Below are 27,170 nucleotides of genomic sequence, written 5' to 3'. Positions count from 1 at the left end.
CTGCCCCTGCGACACCCGGGCTCTTTAGTCTGGTGCACCGGGTCGTTACGTCATCATCGGGCGCCGGGCCTGGCCATTCTATCTGCTGTCTGTCTCTGAGAATCGTTTGCATGTCCATGTGATCTTCGAGTGATTCTGGACAACCCAAGGAGAGGTCTGGTGGAGTCCAGGAAATTCTCGGTGTAGCCCGGGTGTCTCGGCGGACCCTCGGGGCCCATCGGAGGTAGGTAAAGGCAGCTCCCAATGGGGGAAGCCTAGACTCCTGTCGGGCAATAATTGTCATCTGGCATGTTCCTCTGGGGTTTCCCAGCCTTTGCAGAGTGGCGAAACTCTTAACCAGCCCGTGAGCATCCTCTCCCTCTGTCCACCGCTATTCGTCCCGGGAGTGATAAGCACCCTTGCAAGGCAGTGGGCAGATTTCCATCTCTGCTTCTGAGGTTTCCTTAGTTTCGAATGCTTCCTCCTCCGCCGCTGCCTTTACCCCCATCTTAAGGGGTCAGTCTGTTTTAATATTATACTCAAAAGCCCAGCTGAAATGTACACTTTGAATCTTTCTAGGAGCCGCCCAAATTAAATTAGAATTAAACATTTTTAATTAAATGTTTAATCTAGAATTAAACATTTTTTCTGAGCTCTGAGTACTCTGTACGTTATTTATAGAATATATAATATTTGTTATTCTGCATTATAGTACCTTATGCATTTAGCCCAAGTGTCTAAGGCTGTACTCGCCCAAATCGTGTTTTTCCTTTTCACGGTCACATCACTTTTTGCCTGCATGCCTTTGTTCTATGTTGTGCTCCCCCCTCCACCAGTGTTGCTCCTGCTCCTTAATTCTTTTAAAGTTTTAAACTATTTTTTCTCAGGACAGAGTTATGTGCTCCTTTGCCTATAGTCTAGTATGGGGCATAGATTTGGAGGCCAGATCTGGCCTGGTGCTTGGTGTTTGGGTAGACACTGAGCCAAGAATGATATTTAAAGATGAACATTTGCAGACTAGATGATGGTAGGAAATGCTAACGTTGAACCTGAAGTAAGTGACATATTATCCTCCTCCTCTGAAGACTCCTATTTTCATTCATAAATTAAAAATTGTACTCATAACTATTTTGGGGTTTTTATTAGTAAAAAGTTGGAAAATTTTTTTCTTACTCTATATGTAAATACGTAATATCCTTTATTTGCCTGTTGGCCTGCAAAGCCTAAAATGTTTATCGTCTGGCCCTTTACAGTAAAAGTTTGTTGACTCCTATAGCAATGTTCATCTTATACACACCACTTGTGGTTTTAATTTTGTGTTTTCTCGTAGAACCCAGACAATACTTCCTTTCCTTCATTCCATAAACATTCTTTGAGCACTTAAAAAAAATGTTTTTAACAGCCTGACCTGTGGTGGCGCAGTGGATAAAGCGGCAACCCAAAATGCTGAGGTCGCCGGTTCGAAGCCCTGGGCTTGCCTGGTCAAGGCACATATGGGAGTTGATGCTTCCTGCTCCTCCCCCCTTTTCTCTCTTTTTCTCTCTCTCTCCCTCTCTAAAATGAATAAATAAATATTTAAAAAAAGTTCCAGATACAAAATGTTTAGTTTTTTAAAAAATGTTCAGTTTAATCACATATGTGGTTATGTGCACTGACAGAACTATGTAGTCAAGTGGGATTATAGAAGACAGGTCCCTGACTCAGCTTGGTCAGAAAAGTTTTCCTGGGAATGTGATCATTGAGTTGAGTTTTAAATGATAAATAGGAAATAGGTAGAAAGAGGTTATTCCTAGCAGAGAGCGCAAATAAGCAAAGACAATGAGAGAAGAAAGAGCATGGTATGTTAAGGGAATACAAGAGGTGAAGCTGGAAAGGTAAGCAAGGGCCAGATCACAGAGGGCCTAACATACCATTTTAAGCAGCTCGGACCTTCTTTTCTGGGCATTGTTGGGCTTTGTAGCAAAAGCCAGATTTGCATTGTAGTAAGACAATGCTGATGGCTATTTGGAAAATGGATGAGGGAGTTAGGAAGACCTTATTGCACTATTTCAGTAGATGAGAAGATCTGAATTAGGGCAGTGGAACTAGCTGGAGTGAATACGATGAAGTTTAGAAAGATTTGAGAGATAAAATCAGCACATTTTTCTGGATGTTAGAAGTGAGAAAGAAGGACAAGTCAGTGCTGATTCCAGATCTCTAGCTGGTACCAGCCATCAGTTGAAATGGAGAATATTGGGTTGTGTGAGGGTACAGACCATGGCTTTCAATCACCATTGTATCCCTTGTACCTAGAACAGTGTTCCACACATTGTAAGTACTTAAATAAACAGAAATTTCCCCCCTATTTAATTATTGATTACCATGTTTCAGGAAAATAGCCTTTAAAATATGCTACATTAATATATATTGGTGGTACTGATGCACTATTTTCAGGCTTTCCAGAATAGATGATGAGTTGTACCACTAGAATCATTCACTGATAAAATTGAATCTCTTTTGCAATTGAATAGTTCTGAAAGACAATTTTGGCTTAGTCACATGTTAGTTAAAAATTATAATCATTTTTATCCTATTTTGTAATTTAATTTTGAGCTTCTAATCAGAATATTAGCTTTTAGGTTGTTTTTGTTTTTTTTAAGCTTTTAAGTTTAATTTTAAGCTTCTACATTAGAATATAAGCTTTGTTTTTCTTTCTTTATTAGGTTTTCAGGAAGTCAAGTCCCTAAACTGGATTTTTAAAGATTAAATGTCATCTTACTTTAGTTTCAGGAAACTTGTATTTGGAGTTTCGCCTTCAATAAACTAACATTCTAAGCTATCATGTTTCTCTCTGCTTTGGCTACTGGATGGCTAAGCTCGATTTATTCCCAGTTGTTGTAAATTGGTCAGTTAGGTTTGAGAACATTTGTGTATAGCCTCTGCGTTTAGCTGAGTAGATGGTGTAATATGGTAACCCTCTCTGTATTCTTCTTGCTTCCTTTAGATTGTTTCTTCTGTGTTGTAATTAAATGGCTTGTTGATCACTAGGCTACTATACATAACTATATATTCAGGCTTATGAATAACGTATATAAAATATTTTCTTTTTCAGACGTAACGCAGAGTCACTGTAATTTTTTCTAATATCAGTATCAGACTGCTTACTTTTCATATAACAGTCCAATTATATGAAATTATGGCTGGTTATAAGCCTGTAACTATTCAGACATATCCTATACTTGGTGAAAAAATCACCCAAGATACACTGTATTGGAACAACTATAAGGTAAGTATTTTTCCAATCTCTCCAGCATCTGTAATAATTTAGATACCTTAGGAGAGAACTAACAACTAAAATAATCTATGCCCTGCCCGGTTGGCTCAGCAGTAGAGCGTCGGCCCAGCATGTAGAAGTCCTGGGTTCGATTCCCAGCCAGGGCACACAGGAGAAGCACCCATCTGCTTCTCTACCCTTCCCCCTCTCCTTCCTCTCTGTCTCTCTTTTCCCCTCACACAGCCAAGGCTCCATTGGAGCAAAGCTGGCCCCAGCACTGAGGATGGCTGCATGGCCTCCACCTCAGGTGCTAGAATGGCTCCGGTTGCAACAGAGCAATGCCCCAGATGGGCAGAGCATTGCCCCCTGGTGGGCATGCAGAGTGGATCCCAGTCGGGTGCGTGTGGGAATCTGTCTGACTGCCTCTCTGCTTCTAACTTCCGAAAAATACAACCTCCCTGCCCCCCCTCCCCAAATCTTAACAGCAGCTTATAGTTTGGGCAGGAAATTTGATACCATTTTCTTGGAATTTTATATAAAAGTCCATGCTGCTTAATCAGGTTAATCATACAAGTGCCTAGCACTGAATAGATGATTAATCAATGACAAATGAATTAAATTTTAGAATTTGAATCTTATGTGCCAGGGTATTTTTATTTTTGCCTTTCTTAATCTAGGGAGGAAGTGATGCAAAATAAATTCTTCTAGACGATAAAGGCTTACCAGTGATTTAGAAAAAAAAGATGAACAATTAAAAGTAGAAAATGGAAAAAAGGTTGGGAATGGGAGTTTAATGGAAATAGAAAGTTAGGGCCCTGGCCGGTTGGCTCAGTGGTCGAGTGTCAGTCTGGCGTGTTGAATTGAAGTCCTGGGTTCGATTCCCAGTCAGGGAACACAGGAGAAGCAATCATCTGCTTCTTCTCTCCACCCCACCCCCAACTCCTCCCACAGCAATGGCTCAGTTGATTTGAGTGCATTGCCCTGGGCACTGAGGATGGCTCTGTGGAGCCTCTGCTTAAGGTGCTAAAAATAGCTCAGTTATGAACATTGGCCCCAGATGGGCAGAGCATTGGCCCCAGACGGGGTTGCCGGGTAGATCCTGGTCAGGGCACATGTGTGAGTCTGTCTCACTATCTCCCTGTTTCTCACTTAAAAAAAAAAAAAAAAGAAAAGAAATTGAGTATATATGCTGCCAAGGAGAACTTAGGGGAACAAATTTTAGTGACTGATAAATATAAATATATTAAAAGAGCCTCATTCACTCATAATGAAAGAAATGCAAATTAAAACAATAATGTGGAGGCCCTGGCCATGTAGCTCATTTGGTTAGAGTGTCCTCCTGAAACACCAGGGTTGCGGGTTCAATCCCTGGTCAGGGCACATATGGGAAGTGACCAATAAGTGCACAACTAAGTAGAACAAACGAACACTTCTCTCTCTGTGTCTTTCTCATCTCTCCTTTCTCTGTTTCTAAAATCAATTGAAATTAATTTAAATACTTTTTTTTATCTATTGGCACGAATGAAAAATTTTGATCATTACTACTTGGGAGAGAGGAAAATGGTGCCAACTTTCAGGAGAGTAACTTGGCATTATTTTGCATGATAAAAATACCTTTCAGCCTTGTAAATTCCAAGCTAGAAACTTAATGAATATTACTCCCCCGAATTTGCTAAGATATATATAAAGATATTCACTGAAGTATATTTGAAATATTAGAAATTTTGGAAAAGCCTGTGTCCTTCAGAAGTGACTGGTAAATTATGATGTGTCCTATAATGGATGATAAATCTATTGCTTATATTTAAAGTTAGCTGAGACATAGTATTAAGTAAAAAAAAGTGAGGTGCAGAACAGCCTTCATGGTATGATCTTTGTGTCAGTTAAATACATGGTTCAGAGTATTCTGGTATAGACATAACTTTTTTTCCCTAGTAATATTTATGGAAAACTTCACAGCTGAAGAGAAAGAGTGGGGTATGGCTTTCTAACCATATGCTTATTTACATTAATGGCAACAGGGATAGGATAGGGTGATGGGATTTGGACCTTTTGCTTTCTTTATATTTCTGAATTAAGTACAACCTAGTAAATGTTACTAAGAACAAAAAACAGTGGTCAGTGGTCATTAAGAAATTATATAGTGCTTAAGCAGGTATTACCAGTTGTAACTCTGTTAATACTCTGTATTATTTTTTATTAAGACCCCTGTTCAGATCAAGGAGTTTGGTGCAGTATCAAAAGTAGACTTTTCTCCGCAGCCTCCATATAATTACGCTGTTACAGCTTCTTCAAGGGTAAATATAACATTAATATTTTTTCTGTAGTTTGTATTTACTGTTGATTATTTACTATTGATTGTGAGCCATTTGGTGAAATACTGTTTTTTATCTTGTAGATTCACATTTATGGTCGATACTCCCAAGAACCTATAAAAACCTTTTCCCGATTTAAAGACACAGCGTACTGTGCTACTTTTCGACAGGATGGTAGATTGCTTGTAGCCGGCAGTGAAGATGGTGGAGTTCAGCTTTTTGATATAACTGGGAGGGCTCCCCTCAGGCAGTTTGAAGGCCATACTAAGTAAGAGACAGTTTTTATTATTATTATTTTTTTAAGACTATTAATTTTAGAGAGGGGAAAGAGAGAGCAAAAGAGAAGGGGGAGGAGCAGGAAGCATCAGCTCCCATATGTGCCTTGACCAGGCAAGCCCAGGGTTTTGAACTGGCAACCTCAACAATCCAATTATATACTGCGCCACCACAGGTCAGGCAGTAAGAGACAGTTTTAAAAAATTGTTTTAGATTGGGCTATAATTAACATACAACATTATATTAGTTTCAGGTATAGTGAGTTGATATTTGTGTATATTGCAAAATGATCATAATAGGTCTAATTAACTTTTTTTTTACCATACAGTTATAGGCAGTTGGATTTTATGTTTCTTTTTGTTTTGTTTAAGCTCTGTTTGTTTTCTAGGCTTTGAATGAAAACACAGAGAAGATTATGTACCTTTATGTACTTTATTTCCTGGTTGTGCTAAGGGAGAGTCTGTGTCCTGGTTCAGTCGTAAGGTCCAATTTGATAGGGCTCATGAATTCCCTAGAATTGTAGTGACATTCTAGGGAATGGATGTTTATCTAGGAAGACACCCTGTAGTGTTCATTAACTTCTCAGTGAGTTCCGTGACCCGATTGAGATTATAAACTGCTGCTCTAAAGGCAACCTCACAACTATTTATAATCCTGGACTGTATTAGAACTTCTTATTTTGAAGTCAAGTTGAAAGGTGGATTTTCTTCTTGGATTTAGTATTTTGCCCCTTGATAAATTGAATTGTCAGGGCAATTTTATAACTTTGTTTCACAATTCCCAATGTCATTGCTGTAATTTTGCTATCAATTTAAAATCTTGAGAGTGGTGTTTTTTTTATTGCAGGGTGGTCTTAATCAGTGAAACAGTTAAAATATAACAGAAATTCACTTAATATGATCCTCCTTAGTAGCAAATCTTAGAATTTTTTAGAGAACTACCTATTTTTAAAATTTTAAATTAGAGTACCTTTGGCCCTGGCTGGGTGGCTCCATGGATAGAGAATTGTCCAGGTATGCCGCGGCTGGGGTTTGATCCTTGGTTAGGGCATGTGTGTGAAGCACCAATGAGTGTACAACTAAATGGAACAACTAAAGAGAACGAGTTGATGCTTCTCTCTCTCTCTCTCCCCCTCCTCTTCCCTCTCTCTTTTTCTTTCTCAAATGGCAAAGAAAGTACCTTTGTACCATTAGAATATTTACTTTCATTGAGCAGCTAAGTAGAATTGTTGACATATTAGAAAACATGATTTTAAGCTATTGTTTAATATTCTTACTGACTTCATAGTGCTTGGGTATTTAAAATTTTAAAGTAGCCTGACCGGGTGGTGGTGCAGTGGATGTAGCGTTGGACTGGGATGCAGAGGGCCCGGGTTTGGGACCGCAATGTCGCCAGCTTGAGTGTGGGCTCATCTGGTTTGGGCAAGGGTCACCAGCTTGAGTCCAGGGTTGCTGGCTCGAGCAGAGGGTCACTTGGTCTGCTGTAGCCCCCCAGTCAAGGCACATGTGAGAGAGCAATCAATGAACAACTAAAGTGTTGCAATGAAAAACTGATGATGGATGCTTCTCATCTCTTTCCGTTCCTGTCTGTCTGTCCCTATCTGACTCTTTGTCTCTGTAAAAAAAATAAAAATAAAATTTTAAAGTAGCTCGAGGACAGACACCTGTTTTAAAGATTTTCTCTTTCTTTCATGATTTCACCCTGCAATTACTCTCTGAAACTGAACTTCTTTTGGTCATTAGGGGAAAAGGAGTGTTTTATGTTAGAAGGTGCCAGAAATATAATTTTTTCTTTTTAATATATTAATCCTTGATCTTTCAGAGCTGTTCATTCAGTAGATTTTACAGCTGACAAATATCATGTGGTCTCTGGGGCTGATGATTATACAGTTAAATTATGGGATATTCCAAACTCTACAGAAATTCTGACGTTCAAAGAACATTCTGATTATGTGAGGTGTGGATGTGCTAGCAAACTGAACCCAGATCTCTTTGTAACAGGTTGGTAAATTCTTTTTTTCTTTCCTTCCTGAAGTTTATAACTTCATTGTGCTAGACTAATATGCTTTGGGACTCTTTTGGGATAGAGGAGTTTAAAATTTTTTTTATCAAGAAATATGGTTCTGTTTATTTGATTGTTTTTTTTTCTTTTGAACATTGTTTTTACTGTCTTCCAAATGTATATGGAAACATGAGGCTGCCCTGAAAACATATGACAGTCAGAACTGTAATGGGTTTAGTGCTCTTATTCCAGAGCCTCCAGCCGCCAGGAAACAAGGACAGTGCAGTCCAGTCTTTGGGAGCGCCTGTGCGGAGATTCCCAGGTGACTCAGTAGTCACAGAAATCTGAAGATAAGAACAGTTTAAGAATCTGTGTCTTGTAATACTGTGCTTCAGGAACAGTCAGTGGTACCAAAGAGTTTGGAGGTGCTATATCCTTATGAATCCATGTGTGTCTTTTTCATTTTTCTGAAGCTGGAAACGGGGAGGCAGTCAGACAGACTCCCGCATGTGCCCGAACGGGATCCACCCGGCATGCCCGCCAGGGGGCGATGTTCTGCTCCTCTGGGGTGTCGCTCTGTTGCATCCAGAGCCATTCTAGCGCCTGAGGCAGAGGCCACAGAGCCATCCTCAGTGACCGGGCCATCTTTGCTCCAATGGAGCCTTGGCTGCAGGAGGGGAAGAGAGAGACAGAGAGGAAGGAGAGGGGGAGGGGTGGAGAAGCAGATGGGCGCTTCTCCTGTGTGCCCTGGCCGGGAATTGAACCCGGGACTCCTGCACGCCAGGCCGATGCTCTACCGCTGAGCCAACCGGCCAGGGCCTCTTTTAAACATTTTATTTCAGCTTTTCTCCTTTTAAAATGTGTTTTTGACTACACATACATGCACACTCACACACACATATATATTTTTTGTTGTTGTTTTGAGCAATGAAACTCACATAATACAAAACTTGACATTTCAGGGTCATATGATCACACTGTGAAGATGTTTGATACACGAACAAACACAAGTGTTATCTCTGTTGAGCACGGGCAGCCAGTGGAGAGTGTTCTGCTTTTTCCCTCTGGAGGTCTTCTGGTGTCAGCAGGTATTTCTTTTAAAAATTGTTTTCACCAGTATTCTTGGTCTTGAATCAGAGGATTTATCAGTTACTTTTTTTAACTTACAAACTTCAGTATGCACTTGAATTGCCTGTATAGTTTTTATAAGTGTCACAGTTGGTAAGTGTTACATGCAGAGCACTTACCGTTTACTGAGTGCTTAATGTGAGCTAGACACTGTGCTGTTACACGTGCATATTATCTCTGATGCCCTAGATGAGCCTGCAAGGTGGTGGTTTTCTCTCTGTTGGCAGCTAAGGAAATAAATAAAAGTTTTAACTCATTTGTCCAAGGCAAAGTGGTCAGTGGCAGATCTGAAACCCCAGAACTTGAGAGCCTGCTTAATGTTCTTCCCCAGAATCCCAGGTTATTCACCTGTTATTCTTACTTAAGACATCTGCGGCAGCTTTTGAAAACAGTTTTTTTCAGATCTAGAATTAGGTTTGTCTTTTTTCTTGTGACTCTTGATTGAAATGGTCTTACCCAACAAAGAACTGATAGTGCTGGAGGAGGAGATATTACAATATAAGGTCAAGAGAGGCTTTGATACATTTTTCATCTATTTGGAGCTGAGTGTTTTTGTTATATTGATCATAGTGCATTTTCAAAATTATAATGGAAGAAGTAAATTGGTTGTTTTCATTTGTCAAGTCAAAAATATTGTGCTGACCATAGAAGAATACAGAATAGTATGTATACATTAGAGCATACACATGGTTGTGTGTAGTTTTTTTTTTTTGAATTCTGATATTATCCTGTTTTATACTCTTTTCCCCAGTACCTATTTGATTTCAAAATAAGTTGATAACATTGTCAGACATATCTATTTGTCTTGCTGTTATTTTGAGAAAGGAAAAATTCATGATGAACAGGGACAATAGGTACTGGTATGCTAACCTTCACTGTATCACTATTTATGTGACCTTGAGCAATGCCTTAATATCTGTAAATCTTGAAAATGAGAGGTTGGGCTAGAATCAGTTCTTTGGCCCCTTGAGTGTGGCTCTTCCACAAAATACCACGTGCGGGCGCTACCTCAATAAGGAATGTACCTACCTATATAGTTTAAGTTTAAAAAATCTGGCTCTCAAAAGAAATTTCAATCATTGTACTGTTGATATTTGGCTCTGCTGACTAATGAGTTTGCTGACCACTGGGCTAGATCAGTGGTTTCAAACTGTAACCTCTCCTGAGCTGTCACATATAAGAATACAAGGATTGTAAATTGTCCCTGTTGCCCAGTCAGGATAGGTAAGACATTTGCTCCCCCTTCCACAAACCCTTTTTTGAATTTACCTATTAGAGTTTTGCTTCATATTTCAATGAAAGAAAATATGCTGTATTTAAAAAATTCTTTTTAAACTGGATTAAATGCCTTTTAGGATCCTTCCAATTCTTAGAGTAAAAAATGGTATAGGGAAGTTTCTCAATTTTATTGGGATTCACAAAATTTTGGGGAAATGAAATTTACAGTATTTCTGTGGTTTTATATTTCTTTTGAAAGCTGCTTTTATTATGATTTTCTTAAAATCTTTTTTGGTTTTACTTTTTATTTTACCAGGTAGTTCTGTGTACTTTTCAAATGTGAACTTATTTGTCATGACAGTTCTGTGAGGTAGGAACTGTTATTATTATCTCCACCCCTGGGAAATGGTGGACTCAGCTTTGAAACCAGGCAGTCTGACTCTGGAATCCCTCACTTAACCTCTGCTGTGGAGTGTCCAGTGAAGAATGCTTTTCAGAGCTTTAAAATTTTTAATCTGTAGGTGGAGTATCAAACTAATGATTATTTCTTTTTCTAGGAGGTCGTTATGTTAAAGTCTGGGACATGCTGAAAGGAGGACAGCTGCTAGTGTCTTTGAAAAATCATCATAAAACTGTGACATGTTTATGTCTGAGCAGCTCTGGAGAGAGGTTACTCTCTGGTTCACTGGATAGGTTAGCATTTAAATTTCCTTTCTTCATCATTATGAGTATCCAAGTGTTTACTGCTTGAGGAAATTAGTTATTTCTGCAGTATTTGGGATAAAATAAATATTCTGCCAAATGATTTCTATGAACAAAAATCTGTTGAGCTGAAAATAGTTTTGACCTTTTATTTACATATAGCAAACTTATATTCTCCTTTGATGTAGTTTATTGCTTTAGCTGATATACTTAAGAAATTTTATTGAATCATTCAAACATTGATGTTTTAGAACAATCTGTGTTCTAATTTTCTTTTAAAATCATTATTGTATATTTGTATATTTTCAAATAGTAATGAGTATATATGTATATTCTAGCTTATGTTCTTTAAATTTTAAAACGTCATGTAAAGATTTCTATATATTATTATGGTCCAATTATTTCTATGTTAGATAGATATTAGAATTCCATTAGGTAATATTCTAGAACAGTGCTGTTTAGTAGAAATATAATGTGAGCTATATCTGTCATTTAAAATGTTTTAGTAGCAACAGTAAAACAGTGATAAGAACTAGTTAAAATTAATTTAACTAGGTAAAAATGATTTAATCCAATGTATCTAAAATATTTCAATATGTAATCAATGTAAAAATTATTGAGAGATTAGAAGCAATTTGAGCATGTAATACATGTCCTATGATAACAATATTTTATAGTGATTAAAGTGAAATATACCTATGTTTAACAGAAAAATATTTTTATACTGCTTTAGTTTTAAAATTAAAAGTTAATTAAAATTAAGTAAAAGTAAAAATTTGTTTCTTCAGCCTGTCTATTAAAAAACATACATTTTTTTCCTTCTTTTCCAAGTGAAAGGAGGGGAGATAGACTCCTGTTTGTGCCTTGACTAGAATCCACCTGGTGACCCTCGTCTGGGGCCGATGCTCTACCCATCTGGAGCCATCCTTGTAACCAAGCTATTTTTTTAGCACCTGAGGAGGAGGCTCCATGGAGCCTCCTCAGTGCCCAGGGCTGATGAGCTTGAACCAGTCGAGCCATGGCTGTGGGAGAAGGAGAGAGAGAGAGAGAAAGAGAGAGAGAGAGAGAGAGGGGAAGGAGAGGGGTGGAAAAGCAGATGGCCGCTTCTCCTGTGTGCCCTGACTAGGAATTGAACCTAGGACGTCCACACACTGGGCCGGCACTCTACCACTGAGCAACTGGCCGGGGCAAAATACATACATATTTTAAAGCTAGAAAATATTTCTAATACAAAGGAAATTATTATGTAAATACATAGCAAGACAATTTGGGACTTGATTTTCAGATATGTCCTTTAAAAGCTAAATAAGTTGGCTCTATCTGTTCTCAACCCAGAATGACTTTTGTCCCCCAGGGGATTTTTGACAATATCTGGAGACATTTTGGTGGTTGTCACAACTTGGGGGCAGAGTGCTGCTGGCATAGAGTTAGTTGAGGCCAAGGATACTGCTAAACATCCTGTAGTACACAAAGTAGCCCCCACAACAAAGAATTAATCCAACCCAGAAAGTGTCAGTAGTGCTGATGTTGAGAAAGACTGCCCTTTTGACTTCCAGTGTACTTTGATCTGTACTTCTTGACTCTCAAGTTTATCTTCAGGCTACAGGGGTTCATAGCTTATCCTTCTGGTGGCTAGTCAGTCTATACAAATGTTATGAGTAGTCCTAAAAACTAGTTCATTTTTAAGAGAGATTCAGTGGTGAATTAGTTTAATTAATATTGCTAATCATTATTTATCTTCATTGTTGTGTAAATTTTAATATTCATATATTAAATTTTCAAAAATTAGAAAACTTGCATTTTATACTCATTTCCAAGATGATTTGTGACAAAGCTTTTTTTTTATCAGGAAGGTGAAAGTGTATAGCACAACTTCCTACAAAGTAGTTCACAGTTTTGATTATGCAGCTTCAATTTTGAGTCTTGCACTTGCAGTAAGTACATTTAGTTCCTTTTAAAGCTTTCACTAACCTTGCCTGTTAAATGAAAGTAAAATAGAATGTTAGCGTATATCTTTGTATTTGTGTCTCTTATTTTCTTCTTGCAATAGAGAATTGAATAAGATAATTACTAGAATATATGATATATATGACTTGTCCCAATATCTTAGCATGCTTTCAGATTTGGGTCCTACTCACCGCCTAGCTTCAAACAAAACAGTGCTGTAGGTATTGTTAACACTATGGGCAGGACCTGGAAAGTTGATAGAGTTGATAAATCTCTCTCAAAACATTTAACTGAAGGGTTAACTACGTAGAAAGGCAAATTGGCTCTCTGAGCAGAAAAAAAAGAAGGGAGGAAAGGGGACAGTAAAATGAAATAGCTTCTTTTCTTTGTTGATTGCTCTTTCTGGAATGTCTACTGTCAAGTTTCATGTGCCACTGAGTAGGAGGATATTCAAATATATTATATAGAAATCTAAATTGGACTTGACCAGGCAGTGGTGCAGTGGATAGAGTGTTGGACTGGGATGCAGAGGACCCAGGTTCAAAACCCTGAGATCACCGGCTTGAGCGCAGACTCATCTGGTTTGAGCAAGGCTCATCAGCTTGAGCCCAAGGTCGCAAGGCTCATCAGCTTGAGCAAGGGGTCACTTGGTCTGCTGTAGCCTCCCAGTCAAGGCACATATGAGAAAGTAATCAATGAACAACTAAGGCGCCACAATAAAGAATTGATGCTTCTCATCTCTCTCCCTTCATGTCTGTCTGTCCCTCTCTGTCTCTGTCACACACACACACAAAAAGCTAAATTGGGAGGGGAAAGAAAATCAAATATTTTTATGGCAAGAATCTAGAAAATCATGTCACTATATAATCCTTTTTTTTCTAGTAAGAAGATGTAGAAAAAATATTTTAAGAGTATTCTAAGATATTTTTAACTGTATTATTATACAAAATGCCAGTGATAAGTTATAACAGGTATATGTTCTGTTACTATAATAGTACCCTAGAGGAGAAAATGATTTTTCTCTAACTCTTTATGTATATCATTATTTGGGAGAGTATCTTTATCTGAATGGAGCTCTTGGTGAAAGTATGGATAAGCAGTAAACACATTATCAATGATATTTGGAGGAAAAAGATAAATTATGAGTTAAGAATAGACTAACTTATTTTTCTAATTGCTGGTAGCATGAAGATGAGACAATAGTTGTAGGAATGACCAATGGAATACTGAGTGTTAAACATCGGAAATCTGAAGCAAAGAAGGAGTCCCTTCCCAGGAGAAGAAGGCCAGCATATCGAACTTTTATTAAAGGAAAAAATTACATGAAACAACGGGTATTTATATATTTTCTATATCTATATCTAAATCTATTTATATCTGTCTATCTATATGTATGTATGTATTTTAAGGTGAAATTTGTTTAGAGTAGCCTTCTGATTCCCTGAACATTACTGGAAACTATAGTTTACGTGGCATTTAACATTATATTGCTTTTTTCTGCATCAGATTTATCTCCAGATTGCTAGATTGGAGACACTGCTAAGAAGTAATGGGGAATAAGGACTACTTTATTTAATACCTTGAATCATAACAATGTTATAGTACTTTGCCATATTCAAATCAATGTCTTTCACACTCTTATCTGATTAGCTCTTATAAAAAACTCTGAAAAGAAGTAGAATCAATAATGTCACCATTTGGCCTTTGAGGGGATGGAGACATAAAGAAGTTATAATTGATCCAGCATTTCATCACTGGTAACCAGAATTGTTGACTAGATCCCAATTTCTCTGAATCTCATTTTCTCTTTCTACTGAATCACATTGCCTGCCACATAAAGAGAATTGAATTCAGTAATGTTTTCCTGGAATTGAGGTGCTGTGTATGTATTGTAAGTTAAAGTAATAGGAGAGGAAGAGCATATTGATGGTAAATGGTGACGGGCAAAGACTTGACTTGGGGGGAGGACACACAATACAGTATATGGAGATGAGTTGTTGAACTGGGCGCCTGAAACCTGTCTAATTATGTTAACCAGTGTCATCTCAATAAATTCAATTTAATAAAAAGAAAACATTGATGTGACAAATTATTCCATTTTTATTTTATCTATATTATGGGCATATGACCATTATTTATGACTAGTTCAGGAATGCCCTGGTATAAAAAATACCACTTTGAAAAAATTTATTTTAAACTTATGAGTTGATTTTTCTCTCTAAATTTACTTTTCAATGCAGGATGACATTTTGATCAACAGGCCATCAAGAAAACACCTAGAATTGTATGACAGGGATCTGAAACATTTCCGGATCTCCAAAGCACTTGACAGAGTCCTTGAGGTGAGTGAGGAGTGAGTGAGTGAGACAGAGAGAGAGAGTGTGTAGATATATGTATGTATAAGCGTGTGTGTGTACATTTAAGACTTTATGTTTTTAAAGCAGTTTTAAGTTGACAGCAAAATCGAGGGAAGGTAGGGAGGTTTTCCATATACCCTCTCCCCCACACATGCGCTGTCTCCCCCATTAACTACATGACCTATCACAGCGGTACATTATCATCATTGACAAACCTCCAGAGAGCATATTTCTAAAAGAATCATTTTATTACTCGCCTCACCATGCCTCAAAACTGTGAAGATTAAAACATTTAAATTTGGCAATTGTTTAATAATTCTTGTGCTGTCTTGTTTGCTCATGTTGACTCTGAAAATTTTTCTAGCCCACTTGTACAATCAAGACACCTGAGATTACAGTTTCCATCATAAAGGAGCTAAATCGAAGAGGAGTCCTTGCAAATGCTCTTGCAGGTCGAGATGAAAAAGAAATCAGTCGTGTTCTTAATTTTTTGATAAGGTATGTTTTATGTCTGAAATACATATTTTTACATCTAAAATCCTTTATCTCCAAATGAGAAGCATTTACTTTATGTGATCTTTCTAGAGGACTGATAGAACAACTCAGTAAATCTATTTTAAGATTTAAAAAAAAAAAGTTGGCAAGTTTCAGTAAACTATTTCTGCTTTGTAGGAATCTGTCTCAGCCAAGATTTGCTTCTGTTTTGATCAGTGCTGCTGAAATAATTATTGGTAAGTAGTTGTTAAAACTCGAAAAATCCTAGCATGCTTGTAAAAGTGAGATGTCAAAATATGAAATCAACTTTGGAACTCAAATCAAAATACCTTGTTTGTATCAATTTCTTCAGTGAAGATTTTTATGGAGAAAACAAGAGTACATCAACAAATTTTAAAATGGAATAAAATTACAGCGGTTTGACTTTGAATTGCTGGGACTAGGGTTATGATGATTTAAAAAACTTTTTACTTGGCCTTGGCAGTAGGTCATTTATTTGGTTACAGCATTGTCCAAATACGCCAAGGTTGTAGGTTCGACCCCCATCAGGGCACATACAGGAATCACCCAATGAATGCATAAATAAGTAGAACAACAAATCACTGTTTCTGTCTCTTTTACTCTCTCTCATCTTCCTCCCCCTCTCTTTCCCCCTCCTCTTTAAAATCAATAAATTAAAAAAAATTAAATTTTTTCTTAAACATCTGCAGTGACCTTGACTATATATTTTTTTATTGACTTTATTGCAAAATTACGCAGTTTCAAGTTCCACAACACATAATCTGTGTACTGTATTGTGTATTCACACCAGTCGCGTCCTCATCCATCACCATTGATCCCCCATACCCCCATATCCTCACTGGCCAGGACTATTTTTTTTTTTTATAATAATTTTATTTTTTTAATGGGGTGACATCAATAAATCAGGATACATATATTCAAAGATAACAAGTCCAGGTTATCTTGTCGTTCAATTATGTTGCATACCCACCACCCAAAGTCAGATTGTCCTCTGTCACCTTCTATCTTGTTTTCTTTGTGCCCCTCCCCACCCCCTATCCCTCTCCCATCCCCTCCCCCCCCCCCCCGTAACCACCACACTCTTATCAATGTCTCTTAGTTTCACTATTATGTCCCACCTACGTATGGAATAATACAGTTCCTGGTTTTTTCTGATTTACTTATTTCGCTTCGTATCATGTTATCAAGATCCCACCATTTTGCTGTAAATGTTCCGATGTCATCATTTCTTATGGCTGAGTAGTATTCCATAGTGTATATGTGCTACATCTTCTTTATCCAGTCATCTGTTGATGGGTTTTTTGGTTGTTTCCATGTCCTGGCCACTGTGAACAATGCTGCAATGAACATGGGGCTGCATGTGTCTTTACGTATCAATGTTTCTGAGTTTTTGGGGTATATACCCAGTAGAGGGATTGCTGGATCATAAGGTAGTTCTATTTTCAGTTTTTTGAGGAACCACCATACTTTCTTCCATAATGGTTGTACTACTTTACATTCCCACCAACAGTGGATGAGGGTTCCTTTTTCTCCACAGCCTCTCCAACATTTGCTATTACCTGTCTTGTTAATAACAGCTAATCGAACAGGTGTGAGGTGGTATCTCATTGCCGTTTTGATTTGCATTTCTCTAATAGCTAAAGAAGATGAGCATCTTTTCATATATCTGTTGGCCATTTGTATTTCTTCCTGGGAGAAGTGTCTATTCATATCCTCTTCCCATTTTTTTATTGGATTGTTTGTTTATTTGTTGTTGAGTTTTATGAGTTCTTTGTATATTTTGGATATTAGGCCCTTATCTGAGCTGTTGTTTGAAAATATCATTTCCCATTTAGTTGGCTTTCTGTTTATTTTGTTATCAGTTTCTCTTGCTGAGCAAAAACTTCTTAGTCTGATGTAGTCCCATTCATTAATTTTTGCCTTCACTTCTCTTGCCTGTGGAGTCAAATCATAAAATGCTCTTTAAAACCCAGGTCCATGAGTTGAGTACCTATGTCTTCTTCTATGTACTTAATTGTTTCAGGTCTTATGTTTAGATCTTTGATCCATTTTGAGTTAATTTTTGTACAGGGGGAGAGACTGTAGTCCAGTTTCATTCTTTTGCATGTGGCTTTCCAGTTTTCCCAGCACCATTTATTGAAGAGGCTTTCTTTTCTCCATTGTGTGTTGTTGGCCCCTTTATCAAAAATTATTTGACTATATATATGTGGTTTTATTTCTGGACTTTCTATTCTGTTCCATTGGTCTGAGTGTCTGTTTTTCTGCCAATACCATGCTGTTTTGATTGTCGTGGCCCTATAATAGAGTTTGAAGTCAGGTATTGTAATGCCCCCAGCTTCATTCTTTTTCTTTAGGATTGCTTTGGCTATTCGGGGTTTTTTATAGTTCCATATAAATCTGATGATTTTTTGCTCTATTTCTTTAAAAAATGTCATTGGAAGTTTGATGGGAATTGCATTAAATTTGTATATTGCTTTGGGTAATATAGCCATCTTGATTATATTTATTCTTCCTAGCCAAGAACAAGGTATATTCTTTCATCTCATTATATCTTTTTCGATTTCCCTTAACAATGGTTTATAATTTTCATTATATAAGTCCTTTACATTCTTTGTTATGTTTATTCCTAAGTATTTTATTTTTTTTGTTGCAATCATGAAGGGGATTATTCTTTTGAGTTCGTTCTCAATTGTTTCATTGTTGGCATATAGAAAGGCTATTGACTTCTGTATGTTAATTTTGTATCCTGCAACCTTACTGAATTGGCTTATTGTTTCTAGTAGTCTTTTTGTGGATTCTTTGGGGTTTTCGATGTATAGGATCATATCATCTGCAAAAAGTGATACCTTTACTTCTTCTTTTCTGATATGGATGCCTTTTATTTCTTTGTCTTGTCTGATTGCTCTGGCTAGAACCTCTAGTACCACATTAAATAAGAGTGGAGAGAGTGGACAACCCTGTCTTGTTCCTGATTTAAGGGGAAAAGCCTTCAGTTTAGTGCCATTTAATATGATGTTAGCTGATGGTTTATCATATATGGCCTTTATCATGTTGAGATATTTTCCTTCTATACCCATTTTGTTGAGAGTCTTAAACATAAAATTGTGTTGTATTTTATTGAAAGCCTTTTCTGCGTCTAATGATAAGATTATGTGGTTTTTGTTCTTTGTTTTGTTGATATGGTGTATTACGTTAACCGTTTTACGTATGTTGAACCATCCTTGAGATTCTGGGATGAATCCCACTTGATCATGATGTATTATTTTTTTAATATGTTGTTGTATTCGATTTGCTAGTATTTTGTTTAGTGTTTTAGCATCTGTATTCATTAGAGATATTGGTCTGTAGTTTTTTTTTTTTATGCCATCCTTGCCTGGTTTTGGTATGAGGGTTATGTTGGCCTCATAAAATGTGTTTGGAAGTATTGCTTCTTCTTCAAGTTTTTGGAAGACTTTGAGTAGAATAGGAACCAAGTCTTCTTTGAATGTTTGATAAAATTCGCTGGTATAGCCGTCAGGGCCTGGACTTTTATTTTTGGGGAGGTTTTTAATGGTTTTTTCTATTTCTTCTCTACTAATAGGTCTGTTTAGGCTTTCTGCTTCTTCTTGACTCAGTCTAGGAAGGTTGTATTTTTCTAGGAATTTATCCATTTCTTCTAGGTTGTTGAATTTAGTGGCATAAAGTTTTTCATAGTATTCTACAATAATTCTTTGTATATCTACGGTGTCTGTGGTGATTTCTCCTCTTTCATTTTGGATTTTGTTTATATGAGTTCTTTCTCTTTTTTCCTTGGTAAGTCTTGCCAAGGGTTTGTCAATTTTGTTGATCTTTTCAAAGAACCAGCTTCTTGTTCTATTAATTTTTTCTATAGTTTTTCTGTTCTCTAATTCATTTATTTCTGCTCTGATTTTTATTATCTCCTTTCTTCGGCTGGTTTTGGGTTGTCTTTGTTCTTCTTTTTCTAGTTCCTTAAGGTGTGAAGTTAAGTGGTTCACTTGGGCTCTCTCTTGTTTGTTCATATATGCCTGAAGTGATAAGAACTTCCCTCTTATCACTGCTTTTGCTGCATCCCATAGATTCTGATATGTCATATTGTCATTTTCATTAGTCTGTATATATCTTTTGATCTCTGCACTTATTTCTTCTTTGACCCATTCATTTTTTAAAAGTATGTTGTTTAGTTTCCACATTTTTGTGGGATTTTTTTCCTCTTTTTTGCAGTTGAATTCTAGTTTCAAGGCTTTATGATCAGAAAATATGCTTGGTACAACTTCAGTTTTTCTGAATTTGCTGATGTTGTTTTTGTGGCCCAACATATGGTCAATTCTTGAGAATGATCCATGTACACTGGAGAAAAATGTATACTCAGTCACTTTAGGATGAAATGTCCTGTAGATGTCTATCATATCCAGGTGCTCTAGTGTTTTGTTTAAGGCCACTATGTCTTTATTTATTCTCTGTTTGGACCGATCTAGAGCCGTCAGCGGTGTATTGAGGTCTCCGAGTATGATTGTGTTATTGTCAGTTTTTGATTTAAGATCAATAAGTAGCTGTCTTATATATTTTGGTGCTCCTTGGTTTGGTGCATATATATTAAGAATTGTTATGTCTTCTTGATTCAGTGTCCCCTTAGCCATTATGAAGTGGCCATTTTTGTCTCTGAGTACTTTTCCTGTCTTGTAGTCAGCATTATCCGATATGAGTATTGCTACACCTGCTTTTTTTGGATGTTAATTTGCTTGGAGTATTGTTTTCCAGCCTTTCACTTTGAATTTGTTTTTATCCTTGTTACTTAGATGAGTTTCCTGTAAGCAGCATACAGTTGGATTTTCTTTTTTAATCCATTCTGCTACTCTGTGCCTTTTTATTGGTGAGTTTAATCCGTTTACATTTAGTGTAATTATTGATACTTGTGAGTTCCCTATTGCCATTTTATATCTTGCTTTCTGTTAGTTTTGTGTCTTGTTTGATCCTTCTCTTTCGTTTTTCTATCTTTTGTTTTTATTTGGTTGTATTCCATACATCTTTCCTCTGTTGCTATCTTTTTTATCTCATGTGCTTCTGTGGTGGTTTTTTCATTGGTGGTTACCTTTGACTAATGAAAAGGGTCCCTACCCTGTTCATTGTAGAGAACTATTTTGTGAGTACTTTTGCACTCCATCGTCCTTTGCTACTGTTAATCTCCATCTTCTCCCCCTCTTTCTTTTTGTTGTTGTCACAGTTTAAATTTGGTTTTATTGTGTTCTTCTTGGAGCTTTTACTTGTGGCTCTGTTTTTTTTTTGTTCTTTGTATCTGATTGGAGAACCCCCTTTAGTAATTCCTGGAGTGGGGGTTTTCTGATGATAAATTTCCTCATCTTTTCTGTATCTGTGAATGTTTTTATTTCTTCTTCATATTTGAAGGAAAGCTTTGATGGGTATAGTATTCGTGGCTGAAAGTTCCTCTCTTTCAGGACTTTAAATATTGGGGTCCACTCTCTTCTAGCTTGTAGAGTTTCTGCTGAGAAATCTGATGATAATCTAATGGGCCTTCCTTTATATGTTGTATTCTTCTTTTCCCTGGCTGCCTTGAGAATTTTTTCTTTGCTGTTGGTTTGTGTCAATTTCATTATGATATGCCTTGGAGTAGGTTGTTGGGGTTAAGAAAACTCGGAGTTCTGTTTGCTTCTTGAACTTGAGGCTTTAGTTCTTTCCACAGGCTTGGGAAGTTCTCATCTATTATTTGTTTGAGTATGTTCTCCATTCCATTTTCTCTCTCTTCTCCCTCTGATATACCTATTATTCTTATGTTATTCTTTCTGATGGAGTCAGATAATTCTTGTAGGGCTATGTCATTTTTTTAAATTTTTTTTTTTTAAACTTTTTTTTTAAATTTTTTATTTATTCATTTTAGAGAGGAGAGGGAGAGACAGAGAGAGAGATGGGGGGGGGGGAGGAGCTGGAAGCATCAACTCCCATATGTGCCTTGACCAGGCAAGCCCAGGGTTTTGAACCGGCGACCTCAGCATTTCCAGGTCGATGCTTTATCCACTGCGCCACCACAGGTCAGGCTTTTTTAAATTTTTGAGTCTGTTTCTTCTTCTCTCTGTTGTGCCTCAAGTTGCTTGTCTTCTATTTCACTAATCCTCTCTTCTATCTGACCTGTTCTATTAGCTAAGCTTGTTACTTCGTTTTTCAGCTTGTGAATTGAGTTTTTCATCTCTGTTTGATTTGTTTTTATAGTTTCAATTTCCTTGGACATATATTCTTTGTGTTCATTGATTTGTTTTCTGAGCTACCTAAATTGCCTTTCTGTGTTTTCTTGTATATCTCGGAGGAAATTTAGGATTTCTATCTTGAATTCTCTGTCATTTAGCTCCAAGGTTTCCAATATATTAAATTTTTTCTCCATAGATTTTTCCTCATCTAGCTGTGTTACCTCTCTTTCTTTTGTATCCATGATATTCGATTTTCTCTTCCTTATTGGCATCTGAGGGTGGTTTTGTTGATAGCATTAATGAGATTTAATAAAGAATAAAAAGTTAAAAAAAAATCAAAGAGAGTTGTTTTTTTTAAAAAAAATAATGAAATAAAGAAAAATAAAATAAAATAAAAATTTTAAAAAAAGGAAATTATTCCCCCCCTCCTCTTTTCCTCTCCTCTCCTCTCCCCTCTTTCTTGAGAAAATCTTGTGAACTGTGAATTATAACAAACAATGCCTGTGATGGAGGGCCTGAATTGGGGAAAAGTAATAAAGGGGCAAAAAAATAAATAAATAAAAAAGAAAAAAAAAGAGCGTATGGACCCACAAAATGCAAATAAGGAAAAAATTTGGGTCAAGAATAAAATGATTTGCTTTTAGGTGTTGGTTGTCTAAGAGTTATGATGAGAGGAATAAGAGGAAAACGGAAAAATGGGGGGACAAATTAAAAAATTACTATTGTGTTTAGTGGAACAAGAACTAGATAATATGGAGAGCCAGGGATGGGAGCACTGCTAGTGAGTTAAAAAGGTGAAGTAAACCCCCCCCCCCAAAATGCCACAAACATAAGTTTGAGTCCCAGATAAGATAATTTGTTTGTTATTGAGGTTTGAATGAGAGGAGATGTAAAGGAGAAAGGAAGAAACTAATATAGAGGGAGAAAAGAAAGAGAGAGAAAGAGGGAACCACTAAAAGAAAAAAGAAAGGGGAGAGAGAGAGAGAGTTAAGGGTTTTGGAGTGCAACCCTCATAGAGAGAAAGGAAGAGAAGAGAAAAGATAATGGGAGATGTAACACTTATGGGTAGTGTAGTTCAAGGAGAGGAGAGAGTAAGACCGGTAGGGAGTTAATCGGCCAAATTGGAGGAGGAAAAAAAGTATCAAGAATGAAGATAAGAGAAACAAATGAACAAATATAATAAAACGGGATAGGTTATAAAGTCTGCAGATTATTCTTGATTTTGAGAGGTTATCTTCTTGCTTTTTCTTTTCTCTCCCTCTTCCTGGTCGGTGACTCTGTACCCCGGGTTCTGCCCCTTTGGCACGCTCAGGTAGAGGTTTGCAGTTGATAAGTCTCTATGGCAATGTCATGTATTGTGCTTTAGTCTCGTTGGCAGTCGAGGCTCATTAGCATTTATAGGCTCTGACAGTGAGAGAGTCTGCATTCCTGGAGCCTCTCTCCTAGTCTTTCCTTCCTCAATTAGTAGCCTGATAATCCAGCTATGGGGTTGCTGCTGCCTCTGCCTGGATAGTAGGAGGCTCAAAGAGCTGGCAACTCCCCACTCTATTTCCACTCAGCACAGGGCTCTGGGTAAGGCTCAGTCAGTCAGAGCTGCTAGCATAATCAGGCTGGCTTTCCGCCCACTCAAAGACCTCTGGCTCTGCCACTCTGTCTGGTAACACAAGCGGGCACCCACTTCCGGGGTGCTTGGAGGAAACTCTCACTCACTGTCTGCGACCAGGATATCCGGCCAGCAGTCTCACGCTCTGAGTGAAACCCCCAACCGCAGGGAAAAGTTGCAGCGTTGGAATTTTGAGTCTCGCTCCGTCCCCGTGCGCGGCTTTTGCAAGGCGCTGGGGCGGCCGAGATTCCGCTTTGACCCACACAAAGGCCCCTGACTCTGCCCCTTTGTGTGATAACATGGGCATGCACTGCCGAGGCACTCAGAGGAATCTCTCATTCACTATCTGCGTGCGCGCAGACCAGGATATGAGGCCGGCCGCGTCTCCCTCTGAGTGAAACCCCCGCCCGCACGGAAAATCTCCACCGTTGGAATTAGTTCTCACTCCCTCCCGTGCGTGGCTTTCCCAGGGCGCTGGGGCTGCCCAGAGACTCTGCCCTCGGCCCACAGAAAGGCCTCTGACCCTGCCTCTCCGTGGGGCAACACGGGCACCCACTTCCGGGGCTTAGGAAGAAATCTCTCGCCCACTAACTGCGCACACGCCGACCAGGAGACCGGGTAAAATGGCCGCTCCGCTTGTCTTTCTTTGTTTGGGTTTGGCGCGAGTGTTAGCTTGTATTGCCCGGTTTGCCACAGGATCAGTTTTTCCTCGGCTTGGATCTTCGTGCCACAGCCTGGTTCGGCCGTTTGTGCTGCGGCCTGGATCTATTCACCCCCTTTGCCCGCCTCAGTTTCTATATTCACAGTTACCAGAGAAAGCCGCCCTGTTTAGGTTAGTGAGGAAGGCGGAGCATTTCTTACTCCCTATTTCCTTCGGGGTTTGGTTACATATTTAGCCAATTTTTCACTCGACCATACCTTCGGGTGTATTGCGAAGCATCTGGAGGCTCCAAGTATAGGTTTTTCTGTTTCTGGTTGAAGATCTTGTTGAGTTTTGGGGGAGATTTATCGGTATCGCTTCCTACCCCGCCATTACTCTCCAGGACTATTTTTTAATGGGAGAGAGAAAAGTCAGAACTCCCGTGTTGTACATTTTGTAATTATTTATTTTTTGAAATACATTTATTCAGGTGAATTGTTTACTTTCTGTAAATCATAATTTGTAAAATAAGTGCAGATTTTTCAGTGTCTTCATATTTCATATTTTTATGCTTTTCCTAAATATTGCTATTCATTGTTTAGAAAGATATTTCTAATTAATGTGTTTTCTCTCTCTGTTTCTAGATATATATCTGCCTGTGATTGGTCAGTCACCTGTAGTTGATAAAAAGTTTTTGTTACTTCAAGGACTTGTAGAAAAAGAGATTGATTACCAAAAAGAACTGCTAGAAACTTTGGGGATGATGGATATGCTTTTTGCCACCATGACAAGGAACGAAAGCACTTCTGTATTGCAGTATACTCCTGATGGATTTCTAGAGAGCAAGAAGATAGACTCATAGTGCCTGCCTAGGAAGACGCATAAGAACTATTAACTTGGGATCGATTTGATTCTATTAACTATTGGAAAAACAATCTTTTGACACATTAAAAACTACAGAAGCAATTATGGAAGAGACTGGATTAACTATGATTGCAAAATAAGTACCTGTTTTATGACATAGTTTTCCATTTTAATTGTTTGAATTATTTTCTGGCATCTTTGGCTAAGATCTCAATTGTCTTGATCATAGTTCATACCCATCTTGGACAAGTTGATGTTAATTTTAATACAGCAAAATTCTGAATCAATATTTTGGGTAAGCCTTCAGAACTAGGCAGAGAGTTGAGTTTCAACTGGGAGCCCTGCCAAAGGAACAGGGCTTTATCTTTTAATCTTACCCTGGGAAAAAACAACAACCAAACAAATGCCAATACAGATCAATTCCTTCATCTTTGCGCTTGGGATGTCCAGGCCCCAACTGAACGTGCAGCCCTTCTCCGTGACAGCATCACTAAGTCACATGTTCTGCTTCGGCTGGTATCAGGTCCCAAGTGTGTCAATCAGCGGCCACCGAATACTTGACACTAGTTAGTTATGAATTCACAGAGAGGGGTGGGGCAGATTGGAGAGCTAAAAATTGTGCTCTCAACCCCAGGTTTTCTTTTTATTTAATTTTGACTATTATCAGAACAAGGTCTACAGATAAAAGTTATTGGACCTTTTTTTTCTTCCCCTTAATAGTCAGCCTTTCTTCAAGTTTTTACCTTGCTTCGGGTCAGAAGAGTGATAAAATTTGCCATATCTCTTATAATAGCTAGGCTTTCAGCCTTTTAGACATATGTTTGGAACTTAGAGCTGCCGACCTCTCTGGAAACCATTTGATCTGTATTTAGATTATTTTCTTTACCAGTCGTCTTGTTTTTTAGAACCCCAAGCCTGAGTAGCTTGCTTTAAAAAATAGCTGTATTTTTTTAAAGGATCCAGTATAAATCACATTTATAATAAAGAGATTCTTATTTTTTGTTGTTGGCTTTCTGAGATGTATCAATTCCTGATGGACAGCCATTAGCTGCTTTCACACTTCCTACCTCTCTCCCACCTTCCCCTAATTCCTGTCCCACCTCAAGTGGTTAATTATCTGTAAGGACATACGCTGTGGGCTAGGAGAACCTTTCGGTAATGAAAAATTTTGTAATGGAAATCTTAAAATTTTAGTTTTGTAAATTCAGATTTTTTTTAAGCAGAAAAAAGACATTTCTTTGTTTTGTTAAAGGATATATGCTCAAAAAAGGGGTCTAATTTCCCTTTCATGAAGTGATTTAAACAATTATACAAGGTAATGGTGTGTAATAAGTCAAGAGTTTGCTTTCCTGAGTAATTATGAGGTTAGTTAAGGTCAGAAACGGTTCATGTTGAGAAGGATTAATTTATATAAATTAAGTTTGTATTTAGAAGTTTTTTTAAATATTGAACTTTACAAGTAGGTATACTAATAAAAATCAGAAGTTGAAATTCTACCTAGAGACAATTTACCATCAAGTGTATAGCATGCAACAAGGGTTTCCTATACCTTACTTATTCTCACTACAGCCATCCAAGCCTGCTAGTTCTCATTTAACATAGAATTAACTATGATAGTTCATTTACTCCTGAATTCCCCAAGCTTGAGCTCCTCGTCATGCCAGCACTCTGAACTGGTCTGCCTTCTGGGGTTGCCAGTACTCATTCCCTTTAGCATAACTTCACTGAGAGCTGCAGTGGTTAGATACTGTTCTGCATTTCAGTTTTCTACTTACTATTATTTAGAGATCATTCCATATTGGTACATATGGCTCAGCTTCATTCTTTTTTATGCTGGCCTATATCACTATAGATGTACCATAATTGATTTAACCAGTTTCCTATAAATGGGCAATTAGATAGTTTCTATTTTATTTTATTTTAGGTGAGAGGAGGGGAGATAGTGAGGCAGACTCCCACATACGCCCCAGCCAGAATCAATCCAGCAACCCAATCTAGGGCCAGTTCTCAGTATTGAGCTATTTTTAGCACTGAAGCTGTTATGCTCCAATAGAGCTATGCTCAGTGCCTGAGCCACACTCGAACCAATCAAGCCACTGGCTGTGGATAGGAAAGGGAGAAATAAGAGAAGGAGAGGGGGAGAAGCAGATGGTTGCTTCTCCTTTTTCCCTGAC

The 27,170-nt window shown here is 37.8% G+C and overlaps 1 protein-coding gene across 1 annotated transcript; it reads left to right on the top strand.

The window, feature by feature from the left end:
* The first annotated feature begins 55 nt into the window (after window positions 1-55).
* Window positions 56-25,994, top strand: UTP15 (UTP15 small subunit processome component). The gene is made up of 13 exons (XM_066241379.1): window positions 56-223; window positions 3,071-3,244; window positions 5,437-5,529; window positions 5,631-5,815; window positions 7,645-7,823; window positions 8,787-8,912; window positions 10,728-10,863; window positions 12,722-12,806; window positions 14,004-14,153; window positions 15,060-15,161; window positions 15,541-15,674; window positions 15,849-15,907; window positions 24,777-25,994. Exons 2-13 carry the CDS (start codon window positions 3,155-3,157, stop codon window positions 24,992-24,994), a joined length of 1,557 nt encoding a protein of 518 aa, XP_066097476.1. The 5' UTR covers window positions 56-223; window positions 3,071-3,154; the 3' UTR covers window positions 24,995-25,994.
* Window positions 25,995-27,170: the final 1,176 nt, after the last annotated feature.

This window comes from Saccopteryx bilineata, chromosome 1 (assembly GCF_036850765.1).
Source record: "Saccopteryx bilineata isolate mSacBil1 chromosome 1, mSacBil1_pri_phased_curated, whole genome shotgun sequence".
Taxonomy (NCBI): Eukaryota; Metazoa; Chordata; class Mammalia; order Chiroptera; family Emballonuridae; genus Saccopteryx; species Saccopteryx bilineata.
The sequence above is the reverse complement of the archived record's forward strand: the minus strand, read 5'-3'. Positions and strand labels throughout refer to the sequence as shown.